This window comes from Cnephaeus nilssonii (assembly GCF_951640355.1).
Source record: "Cnephaeus nilssonii genome assembly, chromosome: 18".
NCBI lineage: Eukaryota > Metazoa > Chordata > Mammalia > Chiroptera > Vespertilionidae > Cnephaeus > Cnephaeus nilssonii.
This window is the reverse complement of record NC_137089.1, coordinates 52898973-52912865: the sequence shown is the minus strand read 5'-3', so window position 1 is coordinate 52912865 and position 13893 is coordinate 52898973. Positions and strand designations below refer to the sequence as shown.

Here is a 13893-nt window from a genome sequence, read left to right as displayed (position 1 = left end):
CCCAGCTACATGCATGAAAATACCCCCGGAATGGAAACCTCGCTCGGTGTGCGGCAGGGATCACATGCAGTTAAAGATGGACACGTGCCTGACCACATCAGGCATGTGTCTCCTCCTCTGGGGCATGTGTCTGCTGCAGTGACCTCCAGGCTGGAGTGTGCAGGGACAAGGTCACCTCTGCTGGGAACAGGAAAGGCTGTCTGGCTGAACACCCGCTGGGCACCCTGCTTTCTGCGTAATCCAGCGGTCACCAACCTTTCGGACCTCACAGACCACCAGTTGGCCACCGCTGCTCCAAAGGTTTCCTTAAACCAGCGGTCACCAACATTTCGGACCTCACAGACCACCAGTTGGCCACCGCTGCTCCAAAGGTTTCCTTAAACCAGCGGTCACCAACCTTTCGGACCTCACAGACCACCAGTTGGCCACCGCTGCTCCAAAGGTTTCCTTAAACCAGCGGTCACCAACCTTTCAGACCTCCCGGACCACCAGTGGTCCGGACCACGGGTTGGCGACTGCTGGCGTAATCAATATCGCAAAGCCAAGTGCACCACTCGAGCATCTCATAAGGTGCTGAGGACCCAGGCCAGGCCGCACGACCTGGTCCTGCAATGGAGAGCTCACTGCGGTGAATGGTCTCCTCTACAGGGAATGCCTCATCTGCTCACATCTGCCAGGGGCCATTAGGTTGGGTGTTGCCTACAGGGACAAGAAGCCAAAGGGTGGGCACCCCCAGCTGGTCCACAGGAGTCCGGGGAAGTGGGGGCAGCCCTAGCAAGTTTGGTTCAGTGGATAGAGCATCAGCCTGTGGACTGAAGGGTCCCGGGTTTGATTCCAGTCAAGGGCATATGCCTGAGTTGCAGGCTCGATTCTTAGTAGGGGGCATGTAGGAGGCAGCTGATCAATGGTCCTCTCTCATCATTGATGTTTCTATCTCTCTCTCCCTCCCTCTCCCTCCCACTTTCTCTAGAAATCAATGGAAATATCCTCAAATGAGGATTAACAAAAACATAAATAAAAGCTGACTTATTCTACCAGTATTTGCCAAAATATGTCATTGAGCCAGAGACAAAACCAAGTCCTCTATTTTGTCCTTCATGAAAAAGGTACTTTACAAAAAAGATAAAAAACACACAGCAGAGAAACCAAGATGGCGGTATAGGTAAACATCTGAACTTGCTGCCTCGCACAACCACTTCAAAACTACAACTAAAAGACAAAACGGACATCATCCCAGAACCACAGGAAGGCTAGCTGAGTGGAAATTCTACAACCAGAAGGGAAGAGAAAAGCACACTGAGACTCAGAGGAGCTGCAGAAGTAAAGTGCAGAGGTACGGAGGCGCACACGCGCGCGGAGAGGGCTGGCAACTGTGTATGCGGCTGGCTTTTTGAAGCGGGAGGGAGACACAAGTTTCAGACTGCTCTGAACTCCAGTTCCGGGCGAGATTCTAGGGACCCAGATTCATACGGGGAGAAAGTGGACTGTCTGACAGCAGGCAGAACACGAGGGTGGCTTTCTCTCAGAGGTGCTTACAGCGATTACAAAGGGACACTGAGACCCAGGGGCCTCTTAGGGCAGGGCTGATGGGAAACCAATGCTGTCTGCTCCGCCCTGAGACTCCGCCCCATCCAAGCTGTGTGCAGAGGCTTTTGCATATGAATGGCCTGGTCCTTTGAAATCTAAACTTACCTATCAAACTGCAGCTGAGTCAGAGAGACACAGAACATCCAAAAGAAGGCCCAAGACCCCACAGCAGCTTGCACTGCTTCACAGCTGGGCCTCAACTGGGCACCTCCAAAACCCAAACAAAGAAGAGGAATCTGTAGATCTCTCCATAGCTCCTGCTGGGTGGCCTCAGGCAGAAGCTAAATTAACACCTCCTTGGAGATCCAAGAGCCAGTGTACCCAGGGGTCAGAGTAGGACCATCCAGATTACAACTCCTCAGATCCATAAGGGACACACTCAGGGGGCAGACTCAGTGAGCACCAAAGCCCCACTGAAGCAAGTCTTGCCTCATAAGGGTGTCTCCAGCACAGATGTTCTCCCATCATAGACACAGCTGATCCTCACAGCCAATTGGCCTGGAGATCAATTCCTCCCAGTGATAACCAACAATAATCAAGGCTTAACTACAACAAGACTGTGCACACAGCCCACAAAGGGATGCACCGAGAGTGTCCACCTCAGGTAACTGGGGAGGCTGAGCCACTGGGCCCTATAGGACACCTAGCACACAAAGCCACTCCATCAACACAGGGAAGCAGCCAAAATGCGGAGACAAAGAAACATGTCACAAATGAAAGAAATGGAGGAAAGCAAACGACTGGATATAGAGTTCAAAACCACAGTTATAAGGTTTTTCAAGAATTTTCCAGAAAAGGCCGATAAATTTAGTGAGACCCTTGAGGATATGAAAAAGGACCAACTAGAAATTAAGCATACACTGACTGAAATAAAAAATAATATACAGAGATCCAACAGCAGACTAGAGCAGTGGTCGGCAAACTGTGGCTCACGAGCCACATGCAGCTCTTTGGCCCCTTGAGTGTGGCTCTTCCACAAAATACCACGGCCTGGGCAAGTCTATTTTGAAGAAGTGGCATTAGAAGAAGTTTAAGTTTAAAAAATTTGGCTCTCAAAAGAAATTTCAATCGTTGTACTGTTGATATTTGGCTCTGTTGACTAATGAGTTTGCCAACCACTGGACTAGACGATTGCAAGAATCAAGTCAAAAATTTGAAATACAAAGAAGCAAAAAACATCCAACCGGAAAAGCAAAAAGAAAAAAGAATCCAAAAATATGAAGATAGTGTAAGGAGCCTCTGGGACAACTTCAAGCGTACCAACATCCAAATTATGGGGGTGCCAGAAGGAGAGAGAGAGCAAGATACTGAAAACCTATTTGAAGAAATAATGACTGAAAACTTCCCCCACCTGGTCAAAGAAATAGACTTACAAGTCCAGGAAGCGCACAGAACCCCAAACAAAAGGAATCCAAAGAGGACCACACCAAGACACATCATAATTAAAATGCCAAGGGCAAAAGACAAAGAGAGAATATTAAAAGCAGCAAGAGAAAAACAGTTACCTACAAGGGAGCACCCATAGGACTGTCAGCTGATTTCTCAACAGAAACTATGCAGGCCAGACGGGAGTGGCAAGAAATATTTAAAGTGATGAATAGCAAGAACCTACAACCAAGATTACTCTTCCCAGCAAAGCTCTCATTCAGAATTGAAGGTCAGATAAAGAGCTTCACAGAAAAGAAAAAGCTAAAGGAGTTCATCACCGCCAAACCAGTATTATATGAAATGCTGAAAGGTATTCTTTAAGAAGAAGAAGAAGAAAAAGGTAAAGATAAAAATTATGAACAACAAATACATATCTATCAACAAGTGAATCTAAAAATAAAGTGAATAAAAAATCTGATGAACAGAATAATCTGGTGAATATAATAGAATCAGGGGCATAGAAAGGGAGTGGACTGACAATCCTCAGGGGGAAAAGGGTGTGGGGGTTGCGGAAAGAGACTGGACAAAAATCGTACACCTATGGATGAGGACAGTGGGGGCAAGGGGGTAAGGGCATGGGGTGGGGCGGGAACCAGGTGGAGGGGAGCTATGTTGGGAAAAAAGAGGAACAACTGTAATAATCTGAAAGATAAAGATTAAAAAAAACAACACAGCAGTTATCAATTACCTGCTTTTTAAAGAATAGTCACAGGTAAATAAAACCAGTAACTAGTAATTTTCAGCTAATATTCTGAAGTTTTGTATCTACCAGAACTTTAATAAGAATGTCTATTCAAAATCAAATCTCTGCTTCTTTCCCCACCTCCTTCTTAATGATTACAAAGTGGGGCTGTGAAAAGGGCTTAACCCATCAATTAAGAGAGTTTTTCTAATATGCTGAAATTTTGGCTCTGTCTACATACACAACTAAATTTAATTTTTAAAATATGGCAACTCTAAATATATGTTTACTTATCTACAGTATATCAAATAAGAAATTTGATGTAACTTTTTTACTTTTCAACCAGTTATTTGATATTTAGTACCAAATTGCATTCTGTTTATAAATTAAGTACTTCCATCTCAAAGTACCTTGGCCTTTGGTAACATACCAGGGAGAGGGTGCCACGTCAGCATAAGGGAAGGAAAGAATCACTGTGTTGTGTTGTTATAAAGCAGGGATTGACACCATCTTCTCTACGACCCAGAGAGCAAGCACTGCCAGCTTGTGGGTCAGATATGGCCTCTGTGGGATAGTCTCTCTTCCCTCCACAACACCTCAGCCCTTTAAAAAGATATCAAACACTTTTACCCCAAGGATCCTACAGAATTGTAACATACTAGTGGCTCAGCTCACGATTAAATCATGTGCGTGTAGGGTCCCCTAGGCCTAACTTACCATCAGGGCCAGTCTGCTGCCCCTCGAAGCCTTGCACGCTCCACAGATGCTGTCGGCGCCCCGAGACACTCCAGAAGTCCCGCCCACCGCCGTGCCCTCCATGGGACCCAGAAGTCGCACCCGCCCACCGCGGGACCCATCAATGCACCTCCTAGTGAGTCTGGTAGTAGGTTGTGACGCCATGACAGCGTCACAACCGCAGGCCTTTTATGATATAGATTAATAGGGTACTTCTCATGGAAGGAGCTATAATTAGAAGAATATATGTCAGACCGACACGTAGAGGAAAGCAGAAAATAATCTAGCTTATAATAATATTAATTTCAATATCTACTAAAAAATAACTAAGTTATTAACTCAAAAACGACACACATAAATCACTAACTGTTCCTGATGATTAGCTGACTTACCTTTGGCTGCGGCATGAACCACAGCAGCTGGAGAAAGGAGCTGATAAGTTTCAAATCCCAGGTAAGACAAGGCTGAGAACATAAGGCTTCTTTTGAAAGCTCCTGGGTTTCCCATCACCTGTGAAAACATCAAACAGAAAATGTGAAGCAACTGCTACAGTAAGCAAGGATTATATCCCCCTTCTCCCACCCCAAAGCAATCAATCCAAGAGTACTGGAGGCTTAAATTTCACCTCATCCAATTCTTCAGTAAAACTATTTCACATTACTGCTTTATAGGGAGAGCATATCCTGTTAAGAAAAATTTATAACAACTGCTAAGGGCGGCAGCTTATCTAAAACTCAGTCAGGTTCACTGTTAAGTGCTGGAGTGAGGAAGCCAGGATATTCTAATGGTATGGCTTAATACACGAGACACCATGATATAATTGTCAGTCCTTTTTTTAAAACTAGTTCTTCTTTTTTATTGATTTCAGAGAGAGGAAATGAGAAACATCAGTTTGTTGTTCCACTTACTTATACACTCATTGGTTGATTCTTGCATGTGCCCTGACCGGGGATTGAACCCACAACCTTGGCGTATCAGAGCAGTGCTCTAACCAAGTGAGCTACTCAGCCAGGGCAATCATATCAGTCTTAAGACCACACAAGATGAAAAATATTATATACTAGAGGCCTGGTGCACAAAATTCGTGCATGGGGTGTGTGTCCCTCAGCCCAGCCTGCACCCTCTCCAATCTGGGACCCCTCGAGGGATGTCCAACTGCCCGTTTAGGCCCGATCCCAGTAGGATCAGGCCTAAACGGGCAGTTGGACATCCCTCTCACAATCCAGGACTGCTGGCTCCCAATTGCTCGCCCGCCTGCCTTCCTGATTGCCCCAAACTGCTTCTGCCTGCCAGCCTGATCACCCCCTAACCACTCCCCTGTCAGCCTGATTGATGCCTATATGCTCCCCTGCCAGCCTGTTTGCCCCTAACTGCCCTCCCCTGCAGGCCTGGTCACCTCTAACTGCCATCCCCTGCAGGCCTGGTCACCCCCAACTGCTCTCCCCTGCAGGTCTGGGTCCCCCTCAACTTCCCTTCCCTACAGGCCCAGTTGCCCCCAACTTCCCTCCTCTGCCAGCCTGGTCACCCCTAACTGCCCTCCCCTGTAGGCTTGATCGCCCCCAACTGCCCTCCGTTGCAGGCCTGGTCGCTCCCAACTTCCCTCCCCTGCTGGCCATCTTGTGGCAGCCATCTTGTGTCCACATGGGGTCAGTCATCTTTGACCACATGGGGGTAGCCATCTTGTGTGTTGGAGTGATGGTCAATTTGCATATTATTCTTTTATTAGATAGGAGGATTAGATAGGATATAGGCCTGGTGCACGGGTGGGGGCCCACAGCTTTGCCCTGAAGGGTGTCCCGGATCAGGGTGGGGGTTCCCTTAGGGCGTGGGGTGGCCTGGGCGAGGGGCCTGTGGTGGTTTGCAGGCCGGCCACCCAAGCAACCCAAGCGGAGGCCCTGGGATCTGGGATTTATTTATCTTCTATAATTGAAACTCTGTATCCTGGAACAGAACCAAGCCTCCTTCTTCCTCTGTGGCCGCAGCCATCTTGGTTGTGTTAATACTCACTCCTGATTGGCTGGTGGTCGTGGCTTGTGGGTATAGCGGCAGTATGGTCAATTTGCATATTACTCTTTTATTAGATAGGATGATAATTATGCACATAAAGGTGTAAATGGCTTTCAGTAAAGATTCTTCAAAAGTGACCCACAGCCCTGGCCAGTGTGACGCAGCTGGGTGAGCACCTTCCTGTGCACGAAGGCTCCGGTTCAATTCCTGGTCAGGGTACAATCCCTGCTTGAGGATGCCCAGCTGATTGCTTTCTCTCTCTCTCAAATCAATAAAAACATATTTTAAAAAATAAAACAGTGGCATGACATTAAAAACAAGTGATCCACAAACCCACAGTTTTCAGTAAACAATGAATAAAATGAAGAATATATCCAAGATATAGAAATGACTTTTCATAACTCTGGCCAGAATCCCCAGGACCCCCAAGAAAGGAGGCATGTGTGGGTCTCCCGTCCCCAGGGAAGTGACATCACCATATCCCTTCCTGCTGGCTCAGTCCATCCGATGGAACAAGCCCTGCCCCTTTGTAAGCTGGGCGCTCCCTCTCCTCAGGGCAAAGAGCAAACAGCTCCCTCCTGACTTCACCTCTCCCTTGTCTCCTTTCCAACTTCTCTTTTCAAAACTCCAAAAAGTCGTCTGCACTCTTTCCCCTCCCCCTCCTCCCCCCACTCTCTCGAGCTCACACACACCACACCAGTGCCCACACTCCACTGCAGGTACCTGGCTCGTAGGCAAGGGCACGCCACTGCCTGTGCCATTCTCAAGTCTCCTCTTACTTGCCCAGCAACAGCACTGGACAGCGGCTCCCTCCCTCCCGGTTTTTTCTTAAATCATGAATGGATGCTAGATTTTTAAAACGAGGTATGTGACATACAATAAACAGCACATACATAATGTGTATCATTAAGACACTGTACAAGTCTCTAACACCGTCACCATCTCAGTCACGACCATGAACTGCCTCTCTGGAACCATCCAGCCTGGTTCCATGGCTTTGGAAATATTCCTCTTGAATTCCCTCCCGTTGCAACAATGGCGCCTTCTCTTCTGTTGGGTCCTCATCGCCAATACCCGCCTGCCCGGTGTGTCCTGAGCGCAGCCCCAGGCCTCCTTTTCCCTGTCTGTCTCACTGCGGTAATCACACTTCATTCCATGACTTTAACCACCACCAACATGCCAAAACCCTGCCTGTGACCCAAGCCAGGATGTCTCCTGTAAACCTCGGAATCCTAAATGCAGCTGCCTAATCCACACCTCTCTCCACATGAAGGATGACAGGAACCTCAAGTCCATCAGCCACGGCAGCTACGGTCCCTGAAACCACTCCTCCGTTTTCCCTTTCATGGTAAATGACAACCGATTCTCCTGGTTGTGCAGCTTAACCAAACACCCACCCTGCAGTGGTCCCGCCTCGCTCTCTCCCTGATGCACCTGATCCACATACCTTCTCATGAGTGCCTACAGTGGGAATGCGGAACCAGCACACTGCAGCTGCCGAGAGTTTATTTACTTGCTTGAGCATGAGTATTTGGGATATCACACAACTGGATTCAAAACACATCAACAGCACTCTAGCTGGTTTGGCGCAGTGGTTACAGTATCAGCCCACAGACTGCAGGGTCAAGGGCACGTACCTCAGTTGCAGGCTCAATCTAGGCGCATGCGGGAGGCAACCAATGGATGTGTCTCTCACTTCGATGTTCCTGTCGCTATCCCTCCCTTCCACTCTCTCTAAAAAGCAATGGAAAAAATACCTCAGTGAGGATCAACAAACAAACACATCCGCAGCAAAGCAGGAAAACTACATTTGATGTAATCAAATTTTTAACACTGAATTTTCTGAGTTTATTTGTATTTAACAAAGAGAAGCAAGATGGGGTGGGGCAGAGGGTGTGTGTGGTGATGGTGGTACCTAGAAAAAGACTAAGATTTTATCAGTGTCTCCTAGCTCCCCAGCTCTGGCAGGTAGATCACACAGCAGAAAAGGCTGCACAGACCTGAGGAAACTATACCTTAGGGTGCTGGGCGTCCTGCTGACATCATGCTCAATAGACCGCACTCTGGCTTTCTCACAGGGAGAAATGCATGGCTGGCAGCTGACATTTACGCGTCTGATTGTAATGAATGCAGTTAGACTCTTACCGTGCAGTTAATGCAAAGCACCTTTCTGCTCATCTCTGGGAAAGTAGATACAATCTTGTTTCTGGAACTAAAATCAATTAAGAGAATCAGGACTCAGTGGCATTCCAAGAGCTAAAAACGTGTGAGTCTAAGACAGCAGAGTGTACCTTTCCCCTCGTGCCCCCAGCACAGTGCCTTGCACAAATGAATTCTCAAAAGACATTTTCTGGATAATAGAAGCTAGAAGCCTCTTGGACAAGTGTTTCCTTCAACATTACTTGTACTAACTTCTAGCTATAAAGACTCCAAAAATGCAAACTCATCACTAGATCAGAAAAGGACGGTGGCACCACCATCTCCTAACGGCCCGCCAGCGCCTCCTCCTGTCAGTGTGCTTGGTCCCAGGCCTATCACCATGGCGTTCCTTACTGCCGTCTCCCGGATCGTACCTGCAGCCAGGCCTCAGGAGGTAAACTCCAGACCTGTCCAACCACTGTCTATTCCACGTCGCGTGGCCACTTCACCACATCACCTTAGATAGCCCAACATAACTCACCTCCTGCCTGCGCCAGACCGCCTTCTGCAGTCTGATCCCAGGAAACGAGCGGCACCACCACCCGCTCGAGCCAGAGACCTCGCTCTTCTTTGGCCCCTTCCCTCTACCCCACACACACCCGTCTTTGGAGTTCCTAAGTTTACCTCCGTAACCGCCTCCGAGTGCGTCCGCTGATTTCCAGGTCCACGCCACCTCCACAGCTCAAAGGACCACACCGCTCACCTGTCCCCCCACCGCTCACCTGTCCCCCACACCGCTCACCTGTCCCCCACACCGCTCACCTGTCCCCCCCACTGCTCACCTGTCCCCCCCACCGCTCACCTGTCCCCCACACCGCTCACCTGTCCCCCCACACCGCTCACCTGTCCCCCCCCCACACCGCTCACCTGTCCCCCCACACCGCTCACCTGTCCCCCCCACCGCTCACCTGTCCCCCACACCGCTCACCTGTCCCCCCACCGCTCACCTGTCCCCCACACCGCTCACCTGTCCCCCCCACCGCTCACCTGTCCCCCCACACCGCTCACCTGTCCCCCCACACCGCTCACCTGTCCCCCCACACCGCTCACCTGTCCCCCACACCGCTCACCTGTCCCCCACACCGCTCACCTGTCCCCCACACCGCTCACCTGTCCCCCACACCGCTCACCTGTCCCCCACACCGCTCACCTGTCCCCCACACCGCTCACCTGTCCCCCCCACCGCTCACCTGTCCCCCCCCACCGCTCACCTGTCCCCCCCCACCGCTCACCTGTCCCCCCCACCGCTCACCTGTCCCCCCACACCGCTCACCTGTCCCCCCACACCGCTCACCTGTCCCCCCACACCGCTCACCTGTCCCCCCCACTGCTCACCTGTCCCCCCCCACTGCTCACCTGTCCCCCCCCACTGCTCACCTGTCCCCCCCACTGCTCACCTGTCCCCCCACACCGCTCCTGTCCGCCCACACCGCTCACCTGTCCGCCCACACCGCTCACCTGTCCCCCCCACACTGCTCACCTGTCCACCCCCCCCACCCCCCCACTGCTCACCTATCTCACAGCAACGATCTCCTACCTGGTCTCCAGCACCCACTAGCCCATCTCATTAAAAAAATGTCCAAAACTCTCCCACGGTTTCCGATAGCCTTCAGAATGAAATCAGGTGTACAAGGTTCTCAGAACCTGGCTGTGGTTGGCAGCCTCCACAGTGGCCCCAACAGGTTCCCATTCAAGAGGGCAATGGAGGAGGATCCTGAACATACCTCCACCGACACACCGAATCTACACTGCAGACAATGATTTCCTCTGAAAGAAACCAAAATATAGGCAAGTGACTCCTCTACATCAAGAAAGTGAGGAAAAAACCCCTATTGAAAGAGATGGGGGAGGCTGAGATAGTCTTCCCGTAATCCTACCCTTGACACGCAACCTTCTCCCCGAGGAGCAAAGGGTTTGAACCCCACACCGGGCACCGCAACTTTTAGACCCACACCTGAGAGACAAGCCCCCAAAACATCTCGCTTAGAAAGCCAACGAGGCTCGCAGCCACGAGACCCACAGGCCACAGCAAACTGAGAACCCGTTCTTAGATTTTCCCAGCCTGGCCGGTAGCTCAGCTAGTTAGAGCGTCATCCCGATACCCCAGGATCGTGGGTTTGATCCCTGGTCCAGGCACTATACAAGAATCAACCAACGCATGCATAAATAAGTGGAACAACAAACCGATGTTTCTTTCTCTCTTTCAAGGAAAAAAAAAAGACTTTGGAAGATTCATCCACCCCGGAGCTCAGTGCAGAGGCAGCAACTGAAAAGGGCCTGAAAGAGGTTTATTTGCTGAGCTTAAAGCTTCGGCCTAACGGGCAGGCATCTAACGTAACACACGACGAAGGGCCAACACGGCCCCGCTCCGGGCACTGCGGAGGTGGGCAGTCACGGCTCTCCTCCCTCTGCTGGGCCCCGTGTCACTACTATCACGTCTGGTGCCAGTTTTTGCAGCTGCTGCCCAGGGACACCCCTTGATCTGGTTCTGGTGGCGAACAAGACCTATGTTCATGGTTCCCAAGGACCAATGGAACAGTCCTAACCAATCAATCCCGCCCACACCTCCCCCCCAGGAGGGCTCAGCACAGGGAAGCACAAGATGAGCCTTCAAATGAGACTCCGCAGCTGAACAGCTTGATTTAACCTCACAGACCTTCAGCTCCAAGCCCAGCTACGCCTCGCCTGGACTCCCCCCCAGGAGACCACTTGTTGCTTTAGTTTAAGCCATTAAGTTCTGTGATTTCAGTACAAATGGCACGTGCTGACTTTTCAGCCTTGATTCATTTCAGTTCACTGTCCCACTCCACACTTCAGTCCCTTTCGGGTCCTTAAAAAGACCCTTTTCTCCTACCTCAAGGCCTTAGCTCATGATCTCTCCTGAAATACTGTTGTCCTCACCTTCCCTTCGCCTGGTTAACCCCTGATCCTCTGTAGCTCCCATCTCATTGCTCACACCTTCCCCTTCCTCCCTTCTCCATCAGGTTAGGTTAACTCTGCTGCCCTTTTCCCAATGCCCAACACCCATTACATTTACTCAACGGCCACCATTCCTGCTAACCTGTAGGATAAACGAGAAGAGGTTTGTCTCATGTTCCCTATACCCTCAGCTTCGAACTGAGCCGTGCTTAAACACTCAGTACAAATTTGTTGAAAATTAAATGTGTCCAAAATGGGTGTTTTGTACTATAGATAGAAAGAAAAGCCCTCGCTGGTTTGGCTCAGTGGATAGAGCGTCGGCCTGAGGACTGAAGGGTCCTGGGTTCGATTCCTGTCAAGGGCACATGCCTAAGTTGTGGGTTCGATCCCCAGTAGGGGGCGTGCAAGCAACAGCTAATCAATGATTCTCTCATCATTGATGTTTCTCTCTTTCCCTTCCTCTCTGAAATCAATAAAAAATATATTTAAAAAGAAATAGAAATTACTTATAGAGAAGACAAATGAAATGTCTTCTCAGCCCCTCAGAAGTAGCCTCCACTCTCTGCAAACTCCTGAGAAATAAATAGCTCCACTCAACTTACTGGCATTATGCTTAGAGAAAAACACTATTAAAAGAAAAACTGAAATTATAAAGGCTTGAAAACACATGAATACCTGGAAAACTGGACATCATACAAAGTTCCAACTCCCTAAAACTCCAACAGATCAGGAGGGAGGAAGAATTTTCATCACTGCCTTTGGCTTAGAGTGGAGTTTTACTACCAGCAGCTTTCCAGCACAGAGGCCACAAGCAGCTCATGGGCTCTGGAGGTCTCCCTGCCTCCAACCCAACATCTTTCCAGCTGTGAGACGGGGACACATTACTCAACCGCACTTCGGTTTCCTCTTTAAAAAAACAGTTTTTATTTAGTTTTTTAGAGAGAGGGGAAGGGAGAGAGATGGACAGATAGAAACATCAATGAGAAACTTCATCATGGACTGCCTCCTGCACGCCCCCTTCTGGGGATCGAGCGCAACCTGGCAGGTGCCCTGACAGTGACCTCCTGGTCCATCCGTCGAGGCTCAACCACTGAGCAACTCTGGCTGGACTCAGTTTCCTCTTTTAAAAAATGGTTAAGTAACAGTTCTTACTTGCTCCGTAGGATGGCAATGAAGATTAAATGAGGAAACCCTGAAGACAATGCATGCTTAGAGCAAGCCTTCAATCAATGTCAGATATCACTGTCCTCTAGAAGTTTAACTTCCACGCTCTGCCTCCAACACCTGGGGCTGGGCGGTTCCGCTCAGTGCAACTCCCCCGTCTGCCCAGCCCACCACCGGCCCAGCGGGCTGCCAGCCTCTGGAAGACAGATGGGCCTTTCAGTCCTCACACCGCCCGCTCCAGTAAGAGCACCGCAGCTGGATAAACCCGGAGGGCCGGGTGCTCAGTGACATCCAAAGGGGGTCTTACAGCTTAAAATAACACTTCCAGTTCAAACGCCTGCGTCACGTTCACCAGGGCTCCCCTCACCAATCCGCCCCCAGAAATAAGCCAAGGAACGCCAGAACCGGCCACTCCAACATCCGCCCCACATGGTCCTCGGCGTGAAGCCGGTAAAACGCGCCCTGCAGCCACCGGGACGCGGGGCGGGGCCCCCTTTCCGGCGGAGAGCGGGCTGGCCCAGCGGGACCCCGCAGGCAGGGCGGCGCCTACCTCAGAGCCGCGGCCTCGCCCAGGCCCGCCCCCGCCGCGCCCGCCGGCTGCGCCCGCCGGGGGCCGAGGGCCCGGGGCCCGGCTCGCGGGGAGAAAGCGCCAGAGGCGCGCGGCCAGCGCCATAACCTCCTGGGGACCTGACCCTTCGCCGCCCGCGCCGGCGCAGAGCGACCCGGGAGGGGAGAAAAGCGCACTCGCCCGCCGGCTCTTCTTCCGGCGCACAAGTTCCGGCCACGGATTCCGGTTCCCGGGCTTGTGGGCGGGGCATGCCCGAGTGGGTGGGGCTTAGCGCCTTCCGCGCCTGCGCGACGGCACTGGGGCCGTGAGAACCCCTCTGGCCTCTGACTCGGTTGTGCCCTTGGTCAGTGGGTCTGTCAAGGGTTGGACACGGAGCTGGGTCATCGGGACGGAATTGGAAGGTCGGAAGACGAGAGACAGAGCTTGTTATTCCCAGCTCTGCTGCCCCCAAAGGGAGGCACACGGTGCTGGGGTCCTGGGCAGACAGATGCCAAGAGAATGAGAAAGAGCCAGGCCCGCAAGCTGCTACGCGGAGCTGGGGTGCTGGGTGACTCCGTTCCTGCAGAACTTCACCACCTCTGGTCCGGAGCCTAGTTCAGAGCCC

The 13893-nt window shown here is 51.0% G+C and overlaps 1 protein-coding gene across 7 annotated transcripts in view; it reads right to left on the bottom strand.

Annotated features, from left to right (window-relative positions):
• The window catches only part of RMDN1 (regulator of microtubule dynamics 1), a 39073-nt gene extending 25574 nt beyond the window's left edge, over positions 1 to 13499 (bottom strand). For 5 of the 7 annotated variants that reach the window (XR_013814933.1, XM_079796162.1, XM_079796163.1 and 2 more), the window contains exons 1-2: positions 13272 to 13499; positions 4825 to 4942 (exon numbers count right to left, since the gene is read on the bottom strand). Coding sequence is in view for 6 of the 7 variants with exons in the window: in XM_079796162.1 (XP_079652288.1) it covers positions 4825 to 4942; positions 13272 to 13394 (241 nt within the window). In the remaining variant the exon portion in view is untranslated. Of the gene's footprint in view, positions 1 to 4824; positions 4943 to 8076; positions 8098 to 8584; positions 8652 to 13271 lie in introns of those variants that run through there. The other 2 variants (XM_079796165.1, XM_079796166.1) reach the window with 2 other exon arrangements.
• Between the last annotated feature and the right edge of the window lie 394 nt (positions 13500 to 13893).